The sequence below is a fragment of the Meles meles genome, chromosome 11 (genome assembly GCF_922984935.1).
Source record: "Meles meles chromosome 11, mMelMel3.1 paternal haplotype, whole genome shotgun sequence".
Lineage (NCBI taxonomy): Eukaryota > Metazoa > Chordata > Mammalia > Carnivora > Mustelidae > Meles > Meles meles.
Window position 1 is genome coordinate 93,284,080 of NC_060076.1, and position 22,989 is coordinate 93,307,068.

The 22,989-nt window shown below is 36.3% G+C and overlaps 1 protein-coding gene across 3 annotated transcripts in view; it reads left to right on the forward strand.

Moving 5' to 3' along the window:
• Positions 1-22,989, forward strand: part of JAK2 (Janus kinase 2) — a 131,249-nt gene that overhangs the window by 44,436 nt on the left and 63,824 nt on the right. For 2 of the 3 annotated variants that reach the window (XM_046022191.1, XM_046022192.1), the window contains exons 3-4: positions 6,999-7,249; positions 17,400-17,523. In XM_046022191.1, coding sequence (XP_045878147.1) covers positions 7,024-7,249; positions 17,400-17,523 — 350 coding nt within the window. In that variant the 5' untranslated portion in view covers positions 6,999-7,023. Of the gene's footprint in view, positions 1-6,998; positions 7,250-17,399; positions 17,524-22,989 lie in introns of those variants that run through there. The other variant, XM_046022193.1, reaches the window with a different exon arrangement.

The window sequence follows — 22,989 nt, forward strand, 5'->3', positions numbered from 1 at the left end:
TTTTCTCTAGCTCCTTTAGGTATAAGGTTAGGTTTGTTTTTGAGACATTTCTTATTTCTTGAGAAAGGTTTGTATTGCTATATACTTCTCTCTTAGGACTGCCTTTGCTTCATCCCAAAGATTTTGAAGAGTTGTGTTTTCAATTTTCATTTCCATGTTTCCATGTTTCCATGAATTTTTAAAAATTCTTCTTTAATTTCCTGGTTGACCCATTCATTCTTTAGTAGGATGCTCTTTCTCCTCCATGTATTTTTGTTTCTTCCAAATTTTTCTTGTGGTTGACTTCAAGTTTTAAAGCATTGTCGTCTTAAAATATGCATGGTGTAATCTCAGTTGAGATCTGATTTGTGACCCAGTGTTTGGTCTGTTCTGGAGAATGTTCCATGTGCACTCAAGAAGAATGTGTATTCTGCTTTAGGATGAAATGCTCTGAATATATCTGTGAAGTTCCTCTGGTCCAGTGTGTCATTAATAGCACTTGTTTCCTTGTTGATTTTCTGCTTCGATGATGTGTCCTTTGCTGTGAGTGGGGTATTAAAGTCCCCTACTATTATTTTAATATTATTAATTAGTTTCTTTAATTTTATAATTAAGTGGTTTTATATTTGGTTTTTCGCAACTTAGGGGCATAAACATTTACAATTGTTAGATCTTCTTGTTGAATAGACCCTTTTATTAGGATATAGTGTTCTTCTTCATTCTTTTTTTTTTTTTTTTTAAGATTTTATTTATTTATTTGACAGAGAGAGATCACAAGTAGGCAGAGAGGCAGGCAGGGAGAGAGAGAGAGAGGAGGAAGCAGGCTCCCTGCCAAGCAGAGAGCCTGATGCGGGACTCGATCCCAGGATCCTGGGATCATGACCTGAGCCGAAGGCAGAGGCTTAAACCACTGAGCCACCCAGGCGCCCCTAGTGTTCTTCTTCATTCTTATTACAGTCTTTGGTTTAAAATCTAGTATGTCTGATATAAGGATGTCTACTCTAGCTTTGTTTTGATGTCCATTGGCATGATAAATTGTTCTCCACCTCTTCACTTTCAGTCTGGAGGTATCTTTGGGTCTAAAATTAGTCTCTTATAAGCAGCATTTTGATGGATTTTGGTTTTTTTATTCTATCTGAATCCCTGTGTCTTTTGATTGGAGCACTTAATCCATTTACGTTCGGAGTGAATAGTGAAAGATATGACTTTAGTGCTATTATATTATTTGTACAGTCACTGTTCCTGTAGATTATCTCTGTTCCTTTCTGTTCTTTGTTACTTTTGGGTTCCCTACTCAGAGGATCCCCTTTAATATTTCTTGCAGTAGTTTAATGTTCACAAATACCTTTAGTTTCTGTTTGTCTTGGCTGCTCCTTATTTCTCCTGTTCTGAATGATAGCCTTGCTGGATAAAGTATTCTTGGCTGCATATTTTTCACGTTTAGCACATTAAATATATCATGCCCATCCTTTCTGGCCTGCCAGGTGTGTGAACAGATCTGTTGCCAGCCAGTACTATTTCTTATATCCCACATTTGAATGAAATCGTATGATAATTGTTTTTCTCTGATTGGCTTATTTCACTTAGCATAATCCCCTCCAGTTCCATCCATGTCAGTGTAAATGGTAGGTATTCATCCCAAGGAGAAAAAACACTCTCTTCCCTGTATTATGTTGTTTCATCTGGAGTCAGCTGTTTTGCTGCTCACCTTGGCCCTCCTCTTTTATGCGTTCTTCCTGCCCCCTTCACCCCTAAAATGTGATGAGCCTTATCATTCCATATTTATGCTTTTTGTATGTGTATGCAGACTATTTTTAAATACCTCCTTCTGTATGTATTCTCGATAGAGTATTTCCTCTGTTCTGTTGTGTCTGTCATCTGTTTCTGTCTACTTTGTATCAACCATCAGTTCTTTGAAATTTCTGATTTTGCTGATAGTACTGTGTCTTATTTTTCCAAGCTCTCATGAATATTGTCACATATACTTTCCGTTTTACTCCTTTTCATCCTTTTGGCTATTATTGTTATCTCTTTTGCTTTTACATCTATTATAAATTTCACTGTCCATTATCATGCTTTTAAACAATTATTATTGTCTTTTAAAAAATTTAGGAAAAGAAAGAAAAATAAGATGTTATACTTACCCACATATTTACTGTTTTTGTGTTCTTCATTCCATTCTACAAATCTAAGTTTACATCTTGTATCATTTGCCTTAATCCAGAGACCTTTTTTATTTTAAGCATTTCTTAAAGTTTGGGGGGGGGGGTTTTGGTGATGTGTTCTCTCAGCATCCATTTATTTGAAAATATATTTGTTTATCTTAAATTTTAAAGGTCATTTTTGAGATGTCAGTTTTAAGTTTTATCATGGCTCTCCTGTATGTATGTGGCTACTTTTCAGATTTTCTCTTTGATTTTTAAAAATTTGATTATGATGTAACTAGATATGGATTTTTACAAATTGGAGCTACCTGAACTGTTTGTATTCATGGTTTGAGATATTCAATTTTAGAAAAAATTTAGCAGGTATTTTTCCAAATATTTCTTCTGTCTTGTTCACATGTGTTGGATTGCTCAGTATTGTAGAGGTCATATGGTTTTTATATCTTCATGCATTTATCTTTTAATGTAGAGTCTATTACATTTGTATCATAGTGAACAAATTTTATAAAATAAATTCAACATTTGGATTTGCTGTTAGTCCCTTCCTTCATATTTTATCTCTTGACTATAACATTTTTTCTTTATGTTAAATAAGTTTCAGTTGACAGTTGTCTGTTATGGATGGTATCTTGTATAAACTCTGGGTAGCATGGATTTCAGTCTTTCTTTGAAGTGTAGAGCTTTGTTGTAGCAGGTAGTTCACCCTGTGGGGGCTTGGTGTTAGGCTTTATTAGGACTGTTCATTCCAGTTTTGTCCTTACTTCTGGTATGTGACTCTTACTCCTCAAATGTGCCTTTTCTGGAGTTTCAGTGAAAAGGGTGGGATATTTACCAATTCCTTCTCATTCAAACTCTGATTCCCCAGACCAGGTAGCTAATGAAATCTCTTTCTATTTCTTTTAGATTCCTAGTTATTTTCATAACTAGGATTTTCATGGATTTCATGGATTTTCATACCATGCATGGGAGTTTAGGAATCAGCCCCACGACTCTCTTTTTTCCAGGATTTCTGCCTTTGATTTCTTTCTGATTTAGCAGCTTCCTTGATTCTTCCAGCCAGTAAGACTACAACTTTGTATAAGAACTCTATCCTCTTTTACAGCAACCACTTAGGCACTACAAAGACTTCGTAGTTCCCTCAGGATAAAAGATGAATAAATGTGGACCTCATTTGGTGTTTTTTCTTTGGTCAAGGGTCATAGCTCCTTCTTTTGCTGTCTGCTTCTGTTTGCTTGTCAATATCTTCAGTGTTTTTTAAGGATAGTTTGTTCTAGTGTTTGTAATTGTTATCGGTAGATTGTATAGGTTTGTATAGGTATCAAAAGCATCCAAATAGGAAGAAGTAAGTTTGTATGTACACACACACACACACACACACACAGAGAGGAGGAGTATTCACCTTCAAAAAAGGAATACACGTTATTTGCAACAACATGGAGAAACCTCAGGGGCAAGTAAAATATATTAGAATGACAAATAACTGCATGATACCACTTAAATGTAAAATTAAAAAAAAAGTCTAACTCTAAGAAACAGTAGAAAAGTCTTGCTAGGGACTGGGGTTTGGGAGAAATTGTTAAAAGGCTATAGATTTTCAATTACAAGGTAGATAAGTTTTGAAGAATATAACATGGTGACTCTAGTCGTCAACATTGTATTGTATAATTGACATTTTCTAAGAGAGTAGAAATTAAATGTCCCCACTTGGGGTAAAAAAAGTACCTTCATGAGGTGACAGGATGTGTGAACTCAGTGCTGGGGAATAATTTCACAGTGTATACAATGTAAATCATTATGTTGTATATATTCAGTATGTTCCAGTTCTGTCAATTATATTTCAGTATGGTGGGAAAAATATTTTTTTCAAATACAAAGACTTAAACTTAAAAATCGGTAGGGCCTCACTGAGAGACCTACTAAAAGACACACTTCAGCAGAAAAAAAAGTCCAGAAGGAAAGCATAGGATCCAAAACAATGGTGAGGACAAATTGCTGAAATGCTTGCAAATTTGCCCCTTAGTGGCCAAGAGTTCATTTTAGATGACGTTCTCTGAGTAAAAAACGAGTATAATAAATTAAAAGAAAATTTATAAAAATTTTTATTTTTGAACAAATTAAAATTGTTTAAATTTGTGTATCCAGTGGCAGGTAGATTTCACAAATCTTGTGGTTTTAGGAATTAAAATTTTCTTGTTTCTCGTTTCTTGTTTCTCTACTCACTGGAAGTCCCCAGTTATTTGAAGAACTGAGTATTAAACTCTAGTGTTTTCTCTAATTTAACAAGGTCCTTATAGTTAGATACAGAGCTGAATTTCACCTTGTACTTCACTTAATCATCGTTTTTCTTTCCTTTAATGTCTAAGCTTAGTATAGTGCTTGGCACTCAGTAAATGCTGTATGCTCTATGTTTGCTACTATTTTCCCCTTCTCCCTTCACATGGCTCTGCTCATGAGTTAAATGAGTACATCTGTGGGACAGGTTGTGAGATTTTTCACTCTTTCTGATGTCAGTCTCGTGTTTAGCTGCCAGCTAGATGCTTGTGTAATTGCCCTACTTCATTTCTAAACAAGTGTGTAAAGCAGCAGTCTTGATTCTCCTTCCCTACCAGTGTCAAGGGGCAAAGTCTTCATTTCCTCATTTCCATCAGTGGTATTATAGATCTCCTAAACCTGAAATATTCACACCTTCTTTTACTCCTGGCTTTAAAAACATTTTTTTTAGTATAGTTGAAACACAGTGTTGCATTAGTATCAGGTTTACAGCATAGAGGTTCGGCGTCTCTATACATTATGCTGTGCTCACAAGTGTAGCCATCAACACTATGATACTACTGTACACTATTACAGTATGACTATGTTCCCCGTACAGTGCCTTTTATTCCTGTGACTTATTCATCCCATAACTGGACTCTTGTCTTCTTCTGTATTCAGTTAATTACCAAGGTGCATGAATTCTTGCTGTTATATTACCATTCATCATTCAACTGTTGCAGTTTCACTTCAGGATCTTATTTCTACCTGGACTATTGCAGTTGCCTTTTAACTGTTTCTGGTTTCAACTTTCTGATTCATCATTGACTGTAGGATAAAGTTTAACTTCTTTGATCTGATCTATTTATTTGTATATTTATTCTTAAATAGGCTTCATGACCACTGTGGGGCTTGAACTCATGACCCTGAAATTAAGAGTCACATGCCCTACCAACTGAACCAGCCAGGTGCCTCTTAAGTTCTTTGATCTGATATTCAGATTTTTCTTAATATTATACTATAGCAATTAGAATTGCATTCGTTTACAAATAATAAGATGTCTGGTGGTAGATAGGTGATTCTTGACATTGATTTGGATGCTTAAGTTGCTAGGTCTTTTATTCTCTTGGCATTTCCTTCCTGGTTGCTCCATGGTTTTAAAGTGACTGCCCTACCCTGTATGTATGCTCAGAGGCAGGTAGGAAGAAAATGAAAGGGGAAAAACAAAAGGTAAAAAAGAAGCCAAGTCAACTTCCTTTTTTTTTTTAACTTTTTATTTTTTTTTCCCATTTTATTTATTTTTTCAGCGTAACAGTATTCATTGTTTTTGCACAACACCCAGTGCTCCATGCAAAACGTGCCCTCCCCATTACCCACCACCTGTTCCCCCAACCTCCCACCCCTGACCCTTCAAAACCCTCAGGTTGTTTTTCAGAGTCCATAGTCTCTTATGGTTCGCCTCCCCTTCCAATTTTTTTTTTTTTTTTTTTTTAATAAACAAACTGGGGGTTGCTGGGGGGAGGTGGGATTGGGAGAGGGGAAGGGGGTTATGGACATTGGGGAGGGTATGTGCTATCGTGAGTGCTGTGAAGTGTGTAAACCTGGCGATTCACAGACCTGTACCCCTGGGGATAAAAATACATTATATGTTTATTAACTTTTTATTTTTTTAAAGATTTTATTTATTCATTTGACAGACAGAGATCACAAGTAGGCAGAGAGGCAGGCAGAGAGAGTGAGAGGGAAGCAGGCTCCCTTCAGAGCAGAGAGCCGGACGCGGGACTCGATCCCAGGACCCTGAGATCATGACCCGAGCCGAAGGCAGTGGCTTAAACCACTGAGCCACCCAGGCGCCCTCAACTTCCTTTTAAGGAAGGCTCCTAGAAGTACCACCCAGTAACCTCCACTTAAATCTCATTTATTGAAACTGGTTCACAGGGCTATCCATCCGTGGGAAAGTACAGTTCTTTGGGGGATGTTGCTCTCCCCAACAAAACTGGGCTCTCTCAAGGAGGAAGGAAAGTGTTTTTTGGGTATGTAGTTGCAATTTGCCACAAATACCTTTTTTTAAAAATCCTTTCCTAAATGGTATAACTTCTCAAATACTGTACTTCAGGCCAGTAAATTAGAGTAGAGCTTGTACCTTCCTATTTCTCAGCACAGTTCTACTCTCTCATTCATACAAATCCAGTCTGTACAGAATCAGTTTTAAACGTGACCTCTCTAATAAAACTCATCAGTTTGAAATGTTATTTACCTCCTCCAGACACCCAATAAGCAATTTTCATAGTAATTCATTTGTTGAGAATTTATGTTGCCTAGTGGGATCTTTTCTGTCCTGTGACTAATTTTGTTTGTTTGTTTTGTTAATATTACATATCTGTATTATGTTTCCTCAGTTAAATTCTAACAGCCTTATGGTCCCTGTCCATAGGAAATTTATAATCTCAATATCTCTCACTATGCTTTGTATAGTGGTACACAATATTTATTCAGTTAATGAATTTAGCAAAGTCACTGCTTTCAGTGAAGCCTTCTTTATATATGAGGGATGCCTTATCAGTATCACTTCATTTTATAACTTACTGTTTTTTTTCTTAACAGGCAAATGTTCTGAAAAAAACTCTGCATGGGGATGGCTTGCCTTACAATGACAGAAATGGAAGGAACGTCCGTATCTCCTGTACATCAGAATGGTGATATTCCTGGAAATGCTAATCTGGTGAAGCAAATAGATCCACTCCTACAGGTGTATCTTTATCATTCTCTTGAGAAAGCTGAAGGAGAGTATCTGAAGTTTCCAACTGGGGAGTATGTTGCAGAAGAAATTTGTGTTGCTGCTTCTAAAGCTTGTGGTAAATATTTTTAAAAAATTATTTTCTCGGGGCGCCTGGGTGGCTCAGTGGGTTAAGCCTCTGCCTTCGGCTCAGGTCATGATCCCAGGGTCCTGGGATTGAGTCCCGCATCGGGCTCTCTGCTCAGCGGGGAGCCTGCTTCTACCCTGCTCCCCCTCTCTCTCTGCCTGCCTCTCTGCCTACTTGTGATCTCTGTCTGTCAAATAAGTAAATAAAATCTTTAAAAAAAAATTATTTTCTCCTTTTTAATAGATCATCATTTATGCGTCTGTAATACAGTGTGCATGCATAATGTATTGTTTTTTATTTTTAAAAATGCTTATATGGCAGTGTGCTTTCAAAGAAGAGTTGCTAGAGCTTGGAGACCTGCATGCCACCTGGTGCTGCCTCACAATTAGGGCTCTGCAGGCGCTGAGCTCCTCGGTTGCCCCAGGTGCAGCTCTCTTAAGTGCCTGGTGCAGCAGCTGCCCGCCGTACGGTTCAGACAGCAAACTTTGATGGAGTGTGTTGTTTGCAGCAGGGGAGAGTACACAGGCCCAGTGAGAATGGCTCTGTCCACCTAGATTTCAAAGGATGGAGCCCCCCAAATCCATAGGGGCTGGGCAGCCGGGAGTCTTGGGGCCAACCTCTGGTAAACAAGGACAGAAACCTTGTCCCAGTGTGTCCTGTAGTCAAGACCTCTGCCCTAGCGGCCTGGGAGAACAGATTGCCATGTCAAAGAGGATTATTCTCGAGCCTTGGATCTAATAGAATTTGCCCTGATGGGTTTTAGACTTGCTTGGGACCGTCATTCCTTTTTTTCTGCTCCCTTTTGGAACAGAAATGTATATCTTATGGCTGTCCTATCGTATTTGGGAAGGATTTAAATTGTTCGATTTCACAGATTCACAGCGGGAGGGCAGTTTGCTTAAAGATAAATGAATGGTACATTGAGTCTCACCCAAATATGATTTAGTTGGTATTCAGATGAGTCTTTGAACTTCAGACTTTTGAGTTGATGCTGGAATGAGTTAAGATTTGGGGGGCTGCTGGGATGGAGTGAATATATTTTGAATGTGAAAGGATGTGAATTTTGGGGTACCAGGGGCAAAAATCGTAGGTTTCTGTCGCTATGTCTTCACGTATCCTTATCTTTTTTTCCTGCAGTTTTTACTCTAGAAGTTTTATTTGAATTGCTTTTTAATAATTTCCATTGCCTCATCATGTTCGTGTTTTGTTCCACCTTCTTTACTAGATGGAATATATTACAGTACCTGATTAATCTGTCTTTGTAGGTATCCTTCTACTGATTGATGTTACTTCTGGTTATAGGCCATACTTTCCTGCTTTTTTGAATGCCTACAATTTTTTTTTATTTTTTTTTATTTTTTTTTTTTATTTATTTATTTGACAGAGAGAGATCACAAGTAGATAGAGAGGCAGAATGCCTACAATTTTTGATTGGATGCTGGATATTGTAATGTATATTTTCAATTTACATTGTTACCTGCTGGATTTTGTTGTATTCTTAAATAGTGATGGACTTTTTTTCTGGCATGTGGTTAGGTAATTGGTGGGTGGTTTACTTAGCTGCTTTTGAGATATTCTCCTCCTTTTCTTTCTTCTTCCTTTCATTAATCCAATATTTCTAGTACATTCACAGAGCCATGCAACTATCATATCAGTTTTCCACCCCCAGAAAGAAACCTCTTACCCATCAGAAATCATTTCCCATTTCTTTCCCAACTCCTAACAACAAATATACTTATCTCTCTAAGAATTTGTTTATTTGGAACTTTTCATATAAGTGGAATCATGCCGTTTTTTTGTGACAAGGAGTTGAACTCCTGAGTCATACTGTAACTTTGTGCTTAACCTTTTGAGGAACCACCAGAATATTTTCTGGGCACCTAAATCATTTTACATTTCCACCACCAGTGTATGAAGATCCCAGTTTTTCTGTATCCTGATCAACACTTATTATTACCTGTCATTTTGATGAATGACACTGGTAGGTGTGAAGTGGTATCTCATTGTGTTTTTTTGAAGAAGTTTTATTGATAAATGATCCGTATGTCATACATTTCATACTTTTAGAAAGGATACATTTCAGTGATTTTTAGTATCACCAGTGAATTTTAGAACATTTTTTCACTCAAAAGAAACTCTGAGCTTATTGACTATCACTGTCAAATCCCCTCATCCCTCTCCAGCCTCAGGCATCCCTTAATCTATATTCTGTCTCAATACATTTGTTTGTCTAGATATTTCATATAGATGGGGTCATATAATAGGTGACCCTTTGTTACTAGCTTTTTATATGATAGCCGATTGCCATGAAAATCTTAAGTAAAAGTTGAAAGATTTTTGTGATTTGAAGAGAAACTCCAGAGTATTCTACTCATGCGGTTTTTGTGAAGTTCATCCATACTGTACCATCTGTCAATACTTCACTCTTGTATGGCTGGATAATGTGCTGCTGTATGGATAGTGCAATGTATGATTTAACAGTTGATCTGGACATCTTGGCTGTTTTGATCTTTGTCTATCATGAATAATGTTCCTGTGAACATTGTGTACGTTGTTGTGTACAATGTGGACAGATGATTTCATTTCATCGTGTATACCCATGAGTGGAATTGTGGGTCAGATGGTAATTCTTGTTTAACTTTTTGAGGAACTACCAGAGTATTTTCCAAAGTGGCTGCACCATTTTTTTATTCATACCAGTAGTGTGTCGGGGTTCTGATTATTCCACATCCCTAATGACACTTGTTATATAACTTTTTAAACTTATATCCATTCTAATGGGTATAAAATGGTATCTTATTGTAGTTTTAATTTTTTTTCCTGATTACCAATTTTTTTGAGCATCTTTGCAGTGTTTATTGGCAATTTGTGTATCTTCTTTGGAGAAATGTCTATTCATGTCATTTATCCATTTTTTTTCTTTTTTATAATTTTCTCCTTTTTAAAAAAATATTTTATTTATTTATTTGACAGACAGAGATCACAAGTGGGCAGAGAGGCAGGCAGAGAGAGAGAAGGAAGCAGGCTCCCTGCTGAGCAGAGACCCTGAAGGTGGGGCTGGATCCCAGGACCCTGGGATCATGACCTGAGCTGAAGGCAGAGGCTTTAACCCACTGAGCCACCCAGGTGCCCCGTCATTTATCCATTTTTAAATGTTTTTTTTGGTTGTTTGTTGTTGAGTTGTTAATAGTTATATTTTCTAGATACAGATCCTTTATCAAATATATGATTTTGGAAGTCTTTTCTCCCATTTTGTGTTTTGTCTTTTCACTGTCTGGATCTGGTAGTGTCCTTTGAAGCAAAGATTTTCCATTCTAATGAAACCTGGTTTATTTATTTTTACTGTTGTTGCTTGTGTTTTTGTGTCATATTTAAGAATCTATTACAAAATCCAAGTTCTTGAAGCATTGCCCCTGTAGTTTCTTCCAGGAGCTTTTACAGCTGTAGCTTTGCTTCACTTTGAGTTCCTGTTTGCGGCTGGTTTGCGGGAGAGGTGCAGTGTCACTCTTTCGCATGTGAATGTGTGTGTGTGAATGACTTCTCCCACCTTGTATAGTGTTTATAAGTTTCGTCTATGTGGTACCATGTATTAGTACATTATTCTTTTATGGCTGAATAATATTCAGCTAAATAGTATGAAATACATGATACAACATGGATGAACCTTGTAAATACTATAGGAAGTGTAAAAAGCAAGTGACAAATGGATATCTACACTCAAATCCCAGCACCATTTGACGAAGAGGCTATGATTTCCCCACTCGGTAGTCTCAGAACCCTTTCAAAGTGTCATTTGGCCATAAATGAGTGGGATTTGTTTCTGGATTTTCAGTTCTGGTGTCTATATATCTTAATGCCAGTACCATACTCTCTGCATCATTACAGCTTTGTAAAAAGTTTTATAAGCAGGAATTTTGAGTTTTCCAACTTTCTTATTCTTTTTCAAGATTGTATTTTTTAATCCTTTTATTAGATTTTATGTTAGAGTTTTGGTACTGTTCTTTTAACATTATCCTAGATATCACAATGTACATTTTTGGCTTATTACAGTCTTAAGCTAGTATGTTATAATTTTCTAAACAATTCAGGAACTTGAGAGCAGTTTAACTCCATTTACTTCTTTTCACTTTTGGTACTTTTGGCATCTTATGTTTTATTTCTATAGACACCATAAACCCCACAGGGCACTTACATTATTGTTGCTTTAATAGTAATTCTTTTGTATTTACTCTTTCCTTTGTTATTTATTCTTTCCTCCCATGCTTCCACTTGACATCATTTTTCTTCAGCCTAAAGAACTCCTTTTAGTATTTCTGTATCACAGGTTTGCTGATGACCGATATCTTCAGCTCTTACTTATCTGAGAATGTCTTTTCTTTATGATTTCTTTTTTGAAAGATATTATCACAGGGTATAGAATTTCTGGTTGGCTTTTTTTCATTTAGTATTCTCAATATGTCATATTCATTTATTGTCTTTGGCTTCCCTGGTTCTTGTTGAAAAGCTACCTATTAATCTTTAATTTCTCCTTTGAGGGGAATATGTTTCTACACTCTGGTTATTTTTAAGATTTTTCTTTCTGTTGTTCATCTTTAGCAGTTTGACTGTGGTGTACCTATATGTTGTTTTCTTTGTCTTTATTTTGCTTTGGGCTCTCTGATCTTGCTGAATTTGTAGGTCAGTATCTGTTTAGCTTTGGAAAATTCTGGGCTACTCAGTTACATTAAATTAGGTCTGTTTGACAGGTCTTAACTGCCTCTTATACTCTCTTCAGTTATTTCCATTCTGTTATTTTTTTGTCCTTCAATTTGGGTGCTTTTTGTTGACTTGTTTTTGTGTTGACTAATTCTATCTTCTTTGGTATATTGTGTGCTGTTAAATCCATCTGTTGGGCCATGGTTTAGTAGTATCAGTATCACCAGGGAAGTTGTTAGAAATGCAGTATCTCAGGCCCATCCCAGAATCAGTGAATAAGAAACTATCTTTTTCAACAATACCATGCTTTTCAAGGTTTTCAGCAAAAACCGCGGAAGCCAAAAGACAGTCTCCAGGTTGTTATAGGGATAAACATTAAATTTTGTAAAGTATTGGTATGGCTCATTCTAGCTCATTCAGTTAGAGAGAACCCCTATTTATTTATGTAGTTCATGAAGCCCAGTTAGGGGGATCTTTACAGTGGGACCTATGTTATGTGCCATGTACTTTGCCAAGTCCTTTATTCAGATCATAGCATTTTATCCTTCCAACTATCCTATGAACTCAGTTTTCTGTCCTTAATCTTAGTTGATGAAGTATAAGCTTAGATTAACTACCACAAGTTTACCTAGCTAGTAAATGGCCGAGCTCAGACTTGACTCATACCAGACTCTAAGCTAATGGTATATAGATGATCACTGTTTAAACTGGGATCCTTTCGAGGTGAAAAGATAGGCTATTAATGATTATGCTGGAACAGCAGACAAACCAAACCTGTCTTGGTCCAGCCAGGTTATATGCTCCTCCTGTCTATAGTTCTATGCTATATAGCACCTCTCTTTTCCTTTCTGTTTAGCTATTTGAGCTTCAGGAGCATTTACAGCAGATCCTTTATGAATATATACATTTTATGTATCCTGCTTACAATTACATAGAATAGCTAAATCCTGATATGCTTTCAGTTTACACATTATCTCTTCAGAAGCCTTCATTGAAGTCTTTACTTCATTTGACTCTCTCTCTCTCTTTTTAAAAAGATTCTATTTATTTATTTGACAGAGAGAGAGAGATCACAAGTAGGCAGAGAGGCAGGTAGAGAGGCGGGGACCGGGGGAGGGGGGGAGGCTCCCTGCTGAGCAGAGAGCCCGATGCGGGGCTCCATCCCAGGACCCTGAGATCATGACCTGAGCTGGAGGCAAAGGCTTAACCCACTGAGCCACCCAGGCGCCCCTTAATTTGACTCTCTTGATAAATGTTTTTGCCTCTGTTAAAACCAGAGCTGAACAGAAGTTAAAATGAAAACAAAGGAATTTTACTTAATAAACCATTTTATAGGGAGGATATTCCAGTATAGAAGTGATCTTGACTGAATGACTACAGCCTGAACAGGTGGGGTTTTATAGCCAAGGAAGAAAATCAGCAGGGGCATTGGTGAATGGAAAATTACTAAGAGTAGACATCAAGTCTGGGGGGATTCTGGGTCAACCAACCTAATACAATTCTGCCATAGTTAGGCCAAGGTGCTCAGTTATCATCTGGTTGATAATAGGGGTTAGATATCAAAAGTGGGGAACTTTTGTTCAATGGACTTAGCAGGATTCTTGCTAAAACTTGATTCTACACAGAAGAACATGTATGAGCCTTGTTGGGGAGGATTCAGAGGAGTCTTGCTAAAATCCAGTCAAGCAAAGAATATTTTTCATCTCTCCTCTGTACTTCTTTGTTTTCTTGTGGTCTTTACTATCATTTCACTTACCCTTTGGAATTGTAGTTCCCCAGTGGCATCTCTGAGTCATCTGCTACAATGTGAGATCCTTAAAGTTGGGCACTATTTTTATTTTTGTATTTCCTATGCCCCTCTTGTACTTACTATGGAATAGGGACTCTGTTAATATTAATAGATATTGATCAGATATGATGACTGTTCTTGCTCTAGAATGATATGGAACTGAATCTCAGTAATGATAATGGCTTGGAAAATAATCACATTAAAGTGCTTTTAATAAATAAAAATACAAATAATTTGGACTTGATGTATGGGGAAAGAGTTAAAAAGACTGAAGTTTCTGTGTAGTCCTATTTTTTCAATATAATGTATGTCTCGAATACAATGTCATTGCTTTTTCAACCCAATTAGCATGAACCAAGAAAAATGATATAAGTATTAATGTATAATTGCCATTTTGGAATAAGATATCAGTGACTAAGCATGACTGTAAGACTTTGTTTTGTTATTTGTTTGCAGGGTGACTTAACTTTTTATTTTTTTATTTTTTCATTTTTGGTGTGTATCCCCTTTTTTTCTGACCCTTTTGTGCCAATTTATATAGATACATTCATTTTCCTATTTTGATACCTGTAATTAAGGTATGCAGTCCAATTTGAAGGAATCATTATTCATTCTTTTTAAAAATACTAGTGACTCATCGATACAAACTCACTTTTCCCACTTTGTATGATTGTGCTCGTTTGAAAATCATGACCATTGTCTTCTTTTTAAAAATCCCTGTTATCATATGCTAAGAGTAATGGTTCCATATACAGTTTTGTTTGCATGATTACATTTAAACTAAATGCTATTTTTCTGTTAAGATTTTCTTCCCAGTATTTTCTCTTCCTAAGGCAATTTTGTATCAGGCCCATTATGGCCCTTTCCTGGGTATTTTTATCTCCTGCTCTGTCTCTTTTATATACCTAGAACACTGGCTATGTGAAGCATTTCATGGGGTGAGGAGAGGTGGTAGATAGATAAAAGAAGTAATATGTGCAAGGCTCTCTCTTCTCTCTATAATAGTATACAGAAGATTAGAATTGTCTTTCACGTTTCATTGAACTCACATATAAATTTCATCTGGGCCTAATTGTGTTTTTTCCTTTCTTCTTTGTTACTTCTCTTCCCTCCCTTCCTTTCTTCTTCTTTATTTTTTTTCAAAGATTTTATTTATTTATTTGACAGACAGAGATCACAAGTAGGCAGAGAGGCAGGCAGAGAGAGGAGGAAGCAGGCTCCCCGCTGAGCAGAGAGCCCGATGTGGGGCTTGATCCCAAGACTCTGGGATCATGACCTGAGCCGAAGGCAGGGGCTTTAACCCACTGAGCCACCCAGGTGCCCCTCTTCTTCTTAATTTTTTTACATGAATATATTATAGTTCCTTTTGAAGTTTTTTGTTCTTGAATCCATTTTTTAAAGTTGTATATGTTTTAATATTGTCTGTCTGCATTTTCAAATTTATTGGCATTATCTATTCTCTTTTTGTCTTCATAACCTATAATTACACTTTAAAAAATCATTAGGGTTTTTCTGGGCTTTTTTTCCTTGATCAGATTTGACAAAAGCTTGTTTATTTTGTTGGTCAACGCAAATAATCAGCTTTTATTTTGTTGATTCTCTTTACTGAATCTTTATTCTGTTAACTTCTATGCTTTCACATTCTTTCAGCTCTCTTAGAGATTACGCTGTTGGGTTTTTTTTTGGTTTTGGGTTTTGGTTTTTTTAAAGATTTTATTTATTTATTCAACACAAAGAGAGATCACAAGTGGGCAGAGAGGCAGGCAGAGAGAGAGGAGGAAGCAGGCTCCCTGCGGAGCAGAGAACCTGATGTGGGACTTGATCCTGGGACCCTGAGATCATGACCTGAGCCGAAGGCAGAGGCTTATCCCACTGAGCCACCCAGGTGCCCCTATGCTATTGTTTTTTTTTAATGTAGTGTTAGATAACAGATAATTCTGTTATTTTCTGATATAATTGGATTAAAGCTACAATTTTCCCTCTTAATATCAGCCTAGTTATATTCCATAATTTTATTTTTATTAATATTTTTAAAAATATTTATTTGTTTATTTTAGAGAGAAAGAGAGTGTGTGTGCATGTAGGGGGAGCAGCTTCAAGCCGACCCCATGCTGAACACAAAGCCCAACATGGGACTCTGTCTCACAACCTGTGAGATCGTGACCTGAGCTGAAACCGAGTCGGCCACTTATTCTAGTGAGCCACCCAGGTGCTCCTATTCCTTAATTTTTAATACATGTAATACATGTTATTAATCATCATTCATTGTAAATACTCTTTAGTTTCTGTTATAATTTCTCCTGTGACCTGTGAGGTATTTAGAAGTGTGTAAATTCAAGAATGAATTCAAGGATACAGTCTAAAAGTTACTTTTATATTGTGTAACTTACTGAAATTATTACATATCTAGGAGTAAGCAGTTGTGATAATTTTAATAAAAAGTTTAAACCTTTTTGTCAGTGTGTCAAGTTGGTGTCATTTTTGTTTACAGTGGAAAAGAATGAAAACATTACTAGAGTAAATATACTTTGGTTTTTTTTTTTGAGGCATACGTTTTTAAATATTCATTTTTTATTTAGTTGAAGTGTAGTTAGAGAACATGGTATGTGATTATTCTCTAGCACTTTGGAAGACTGTGTGTTTTCTGTGTGCTGGGAAGTAATGTGCATTAATTAATGGTGTGGCTTTGCTGTTTCATATATTTTTTTAAAAGTTCAATAGCCTTCAAACCTTTGTTAATGTATCTCCTAAAATGTCTTTTAAAAAAATCATATACCCTTGTAATTTAAGTTGACATATAAAATTTTTTATTGTAAGTTTAAGTAGTACAGAAGATATAGTTATTAGTGTATTTAAAAATAAAACTGCTGTGTTATTCTCTTAAACGTATCCAGTGACCTCTAAATATTTCAGTTGATACCCTTATTATCAATTAAAACTACACACAAATTTTAATTGACATTTCTGTGTAAGAAAACTAAAAAAATTGGATAAGGTGTTTTTTAAAATCTGCTTGAAATAATTCCAGCAGTCATATTAAAATGTAGGGAAAAAAGATTTAATTAAGAAATTAGTTGTAGGGGCGCCTGGGTGGCTCAGTGGGTTAAGGCCTGTGCCTTCGGCTCAGGTCATGATCCCAGGGTCCTGGGATCGAGCCCGGCATCGGACTCTCTGCTCCGCGGGGAGCCTGCTTCCTCCTCTCTCTCTACCTGCCTCTCTGCCTAGTTGTGGTTTCTCTCTGTCAAATAAATAAAATATTAAAAAAAAAAAAAAAGAAAGAAATTAGTTGTAGTGGGGCACCTGGGTGGCTCAGTGGGTTAAAGCCTCTGCCTTCAGCTCAGGTCATGATCTCAGGGTTCTGGGATCGAGCCCGGTATTGGGCTCTGAGCCCGGTATTGGGCTCTCTGCTCGGCAGGGAGCCTGCTTCCTCTTCTCTCTCTGCCTGCCTCTCTGCCTAGTTGTGATTTCTCTCTGTCAAGTAAATAAAATATTAAAAAAAAAAATCAGTTGTAAGCCATGTTGAACCAAAAGATATCAACTGCTACTGCATTTGTGCTGATTAAGAGTTGTTATTTTAATGCCATTACAAATTAATGGATGTTATATAAATGTACTTGTTAGTATATGTAATCATTTCTTTTTCTACTTTTTTCCTAGGAATCACACCTGTGTATCATAGTATGTTCGCTTTAATGAGTGAAACAGAAAGGATTTGGTATCCACCCAACCATGTCTTCCATATAGATGAATCAACCAGGCACAATGTACTCTACAGAATAAGGTACTTTCTCCAATAAAGTGATTCATTTAATCGTGAAAAGGCAAAGTGAGAGATATTATCAAACATATTTTTAAATTGCAAGGTACTTCATAATAGAGACCAGAACTTCATTTAAGACATTTTGTCGACAAGAAGACATGTTTTTATATAGTTTTTCACTAGAATGCTCTGAGCTTTTCTGGTGGGATGCTACTTTACCACTTATGATTATAAATTAAATTTTATTTATTTATTTATTTATTTATTTATTTGACTGAGAGAAAGAGATCACAAGTAGGCGGGGAGGGGGGAAGCAGGCTCCCCGCTGCACAGAGAGCCCGATGCGGGGCTCGATCCCAGGACCCTGAGATCATGATCTGAGCTGAAGGCAGAGGCTTTAACCCACTGAGCCACACAGGTGCCCCATAAATTAAATTTTAAAATGATGAGAATGGCCTTTACTAACAAAGTCCCAAATGTTTGGAATATTGCTAGTTTCCCAGGAAATTCAGTGTTTTGTGTAATAAAATATAATCTCATATCTCTTTTTAATAATTAAATTTTTAGAGTTGAAGTGAAGAAAAGATACAATTTTGCCAGTATTTATTTACACCCTCAAATTATTAGTTAATTCATTTCATAATTTATAGACATATGTAGTACCAATATAGAGCAATCCAGAGGTGCTTTTCTACTCAAAAGGATAAAACAAAGAAATAAGTTGGATCTGTGGCTTTTATGAAATAGATTCATACCATTGCAGAGTCAGTGTTGCATAGTAAAAAAGCACTTGGACTCCTTCATGATCTTAAGGGAAAAAAACGAAGCCTTAAAAAAAAACTAAGACTCAAGAGAAACAGCCTTAGCAGATAGCAGGTAATATTCTCAAATGGTAAGGTGTTAGAAGCAATCTCTGTAAAATCAAAAACAAGATAGAAAACAACGCCACCACCACTGCTTCTGTTTAGGATTTTAGTGGAGTTCCTAACAAGTACAGTAAGACAAAAATGAATAAAATATTTAATAATTGTGAACAAAGAAATAAAGAGTCATTTTTTGGAGATGATATGATTGTTAACATAGATAATGTAAATAATTTTAGGCATCAATAATAAGCATTCAGAAGGATGCTAGATCTATATAATCAGTATGTTAAAAAATCAACTATTTCTATACTTCACAAACAGAAACGAGGTCATTTAAAATAACTAGTAGCATCAAAAAATGCAAAGTACCTAGGATTAAATCTATCCAAAGTTATATAAGACTTCTATACAGGTTTTAAGACTTTACAAAGTTGTATTTAAAAGAAGCATGCTAACATGCTACGTATGATTGATAAAATATAAGTATCTTATTAAGAATATTTTTTCACTTTCTGTGTAATGACTATACTTTCTGCAGCAGTGTATCTTTTGATTTGAAAAGGTCTGTGGAGCAGAGGTCTACAGTCTTTTTCTGTAAAAGACCAGTAGTAAATATTTTAGGCTATTATATCTCTGTTTTAACTATTCAGTTCTATTTTATAGTGTGAAAGCGCCATGAATAATAAGTAAATGAATGGGCAGGCCTGTGTTCCAATAAAACTTTATTTGTAAAAACTTAACAGTGGACCAGAATGGGGCTATGAAGCAGAGTTTGCTGACCTCTTCTTAAGAATTAAAAATTGGAAAAAACAAACAAACAAACAAACAAAAAGAATTAAAAATTGGGGGCACCTGGGTGGGTCAGTGGGTTAAGCCTCTGCCTCCGGCTCAGGTCATGGTCTCAGGATCCTGAGACGGAGGCCCACATTGGGCTCTCTGCTCAGCAGGGAGCCTGCTTCCTCCTCTCTCTCTGCCTGCCTCTCTGCCTACCTGTGATCTCTCTGTCAAATAAATAAATAAAATCTTTAAAAAAAATTAAAAATTGTTTCTCTTATCAAATTCATGTATTTTTCCTATCCTACATGCTGCTTATAGGAGGCACACTTTACATTAAAACACACAAGTCAACTGAAAGTAAAGGATTGAAAAAGATATAACAGGCCCTCAGTAACCAAAAAGGAGCTGGAGCAGCAATATTAATATCAGACAAGATTGAAAAATAAATTGTTACTAGACACAAAGAAGGGACTTTTTATAATTATAAAAGAGTTAATGAGTCAGGAAAACATAATATTTGTTTATAATTGTTACAGTTTGGATCTGATGACAGAGCTCCAGAATCCATTAAGCCAACAACTGACAGAATTGAAGGCAAAAATAGATAATTCCACATTAGTAGTTGAATATTTCAAAACACGACTTTCAGTAATGGATAGGGCAACTAGACAAAAGATCAGCGAGATAAAGGAAGATTTGAGCAACACTATAAACCAGCTAGATGTGCTTATGTAGAATACTCCACCCATCAACAGCACAGTCACATTCTCTAGGAGGGACCACATGTTAGTCTTCAAAATGAATCTCAGTTAAGTTTTAAAAGACTGGAATAATACAAAGGATGTTCTTTGACCACAGTGGAATTAATTGCAAAATCATTAACAGAAGGAAAACTGGAAAATTCAGTAATATGTGGTAATTAACAACGGTTCTGAATAACTACTTAGTCAAAGACAAAAACCATAAGGGAAAATAGAAAATACTTCGATAAGACTAAAAATGAACATACCCACTTGTAGTGCACAGTTTAAACAGTGCTTAGGTGAGAATTCATAGCTGTGCACAGCTATGGTAAAAAAGGAAAAAGTTCTCAAATCAAGAGTATTCTACCTTAAGAAAGTAGAAAAAGAAGAGTAGAATTCAAAGCATGTCAAAGGAAGGAAATAATAAAGATCAGAGTAGAAATAAATGAGAAAGAGGAAGGAAAACAACAGAAAATCAAGAAACAAAAAGTTGGTTCTTTGAAAAGATCAACACTATTGATAATCTTTAGCTAGATTGATTAAGATAAAAAGAAGCTTAAATTATTAAAAATCAAGAAGAGAGAACACCAATCACTGTGACATTACAGAAATAAAGACTACAGGAACAATTGAATGCCAACAAATTACATAGCCAAAATGAAGTGAACAAATGGCTAGAAAGAACAAACTATAGGAACTTCCAAAAGAAGAAACAAAGTCTGATGAACCTCTCATAAGTACAGACATTGAATTAATTAATTTTTAAAAATTCCCACAAAGGAAAACCTGGGCCCAAATGACTTCAATGGTAAATCCTATCAAACATTAAAAAAAGTTAATACCAATTATTCACCAAAAAATGAAAAGAAAGGAACACTTCCTAACTCATTCTGTGAGTTCAGTATTACCCTAATACCAAATCCAGGCAAACATCCAGAAGAAATGAAAACTGTAGGTCAGTATCCCTTACAAATACAGGTATAAAAGTCTTCAAAATACTAGCAAACCAAATCCAGCAATATATTAAAAGGATTAAATACCATGACAAGGTGGGATTTATTCTAAGAAATATAAGGTTGCTGTAATATCCCCAAATCAGTCACTATAATGCACCATATTTGTTAAAGGACCAAAACCACATGATCATTCAGTTTAAACAGAAGAAACATTTGACACAATCCAACACCCTATTATGATAAAAATACTCAATGCAATTGGAATGGAAAGGTACTTCCTCAGTCTCACAGAGTGCTTCTACAAAAATGCCAAAGCTAACATTATCCATGACGGTGAAGACTGATTGCTTTCTTCCAGGGATCTGGAACAAGACAAAGATACCTGTTTTTACCACTTCTTTTAACCCTATACTGTAGATTCTAGCCAGGGAAAAGAGAAAAAAAAACAAAAGGCGTATTGGCAAAGAAGTAAAACCATCTCTATTTACAGATGATACGATCTTATTAAAAAATCCCAAGGAGGGACATCTGGGTGGTTTGGTTGGTTGGGTGTCCGACTTTCGATTTTGGCTCGCGTCATGATCTCAGGGTCCCAGGATCAAGCCCTGAGTTGGACTCCGCTCTCTGTGGGGAGCCTGCTTGAGGATTCTCTCTCTGTCCATCCCTCCCCCCAAATAAATAATTTGTTTAAAAAATCCTCAGGAATTAATAAACTATTAGAACTAAGTAAATGAGCTTAGTCAGTTGGAGGATAGAAGATCTATATATAAAGATTGATTGTATTTCTGCACACTAGCAATAAACAATGCAAATGTGAAATTAAGAAAACAGTTCCATTTGCAACAGCGTTTGAAGAAGTACTTAGGGATAAGCCTCACAAAAGAAGTGCAAAAACTATGCATTGAGAAAAGTAAAATATCATTGAAGGAATTTATTTATTTTCTAAAGATTTTATTTATTTGAGAGTGAGAGAGTGCTAGCAAGAGCAAAATCTGGGGGAGCAACTGAGGGAGAGGGAGAAGCAGATTCCCCACTGATCAGGGAACGGGACATGGGGCTGGATCCCAGGATTTTGGGGTCATGACCTGAGACAAAGACAGCTGCTTAACTGACTGAGCCACCCAGGCGCCCCATTAAAAGAATTTAAAGAAACACTTACCTGTATGGAAAGATAGCCCATGTTTATGGATCAGTAGACTTAATATTGTTAAATGGAAATATTCCTCAAATTGATCTGTATAGTTAGTAGTCTCTATTGAAATCCTAAATGTCTTTACTGCAGAAATTGACAAGTTGATGGTAAAATTCATATAAAAATATCAAAGGGATTTGAAATAGTCAAAACAGTCTTGAAAAAGAACAAAGTTGGAAGATTTACACTTCCTAATTTCAAAACTTACGCTACAACTGTAGTGATCAAGACAGCGTGGTATTGGCTTAAGGATAGGTACATAGGTTAGTGGAACAGAACTAAGAGTGCAGACATAATCCCTGATATTATGGTGATTGATACTTGACAAGAGTACTAAGACAGTTCATGGGAACAGTTCATGCAACAAATGCTGCTGAGACAACTGGATATTCACATGTATAGTAATGAAGTTAGATGACTAACACACTACATACAAAACATTTACTTAAAATGAATCATAGAGCTATATCTAAGAGCTGAAACTGTAAAACTCTTAGAAGAAGACAATATAAGAGTACATCTTTGTATACTTGGGCAGTTGTTCCTTCAGTATGGTACTGAAAGTTCAAGTGATGCAAGAAAAATATATTAGTTGGGATTCATCAAAAGGTATGTTTGTGCATCAAAGGATGCTGTCAAGAATGTGAAAAGACAGCCCACAGAAAAAATAAAATGTGGGTAGGGGGATAGGAGAAGAATAAATGAAACAAGATGGGATTGGGAGGGAGACAAACCATAAATGACTCTTAATCTCACAAAACAAACTGGGGGTTGCTGGGGGGAGGTGGGATTGGGAGAGGGGGAGCGGGCTATGGACATTGGGGAGGGGAGGCGAACCATAAGAGACTATGGACTCTGAAAAACAACCTGAGGGTTTTGAAGGGTCAGGGGTGGGAGGTTGGGGGAACAGGTGGTGGGTAATGGGGAGGGCACGTTTTGCATGGAGCACTGGG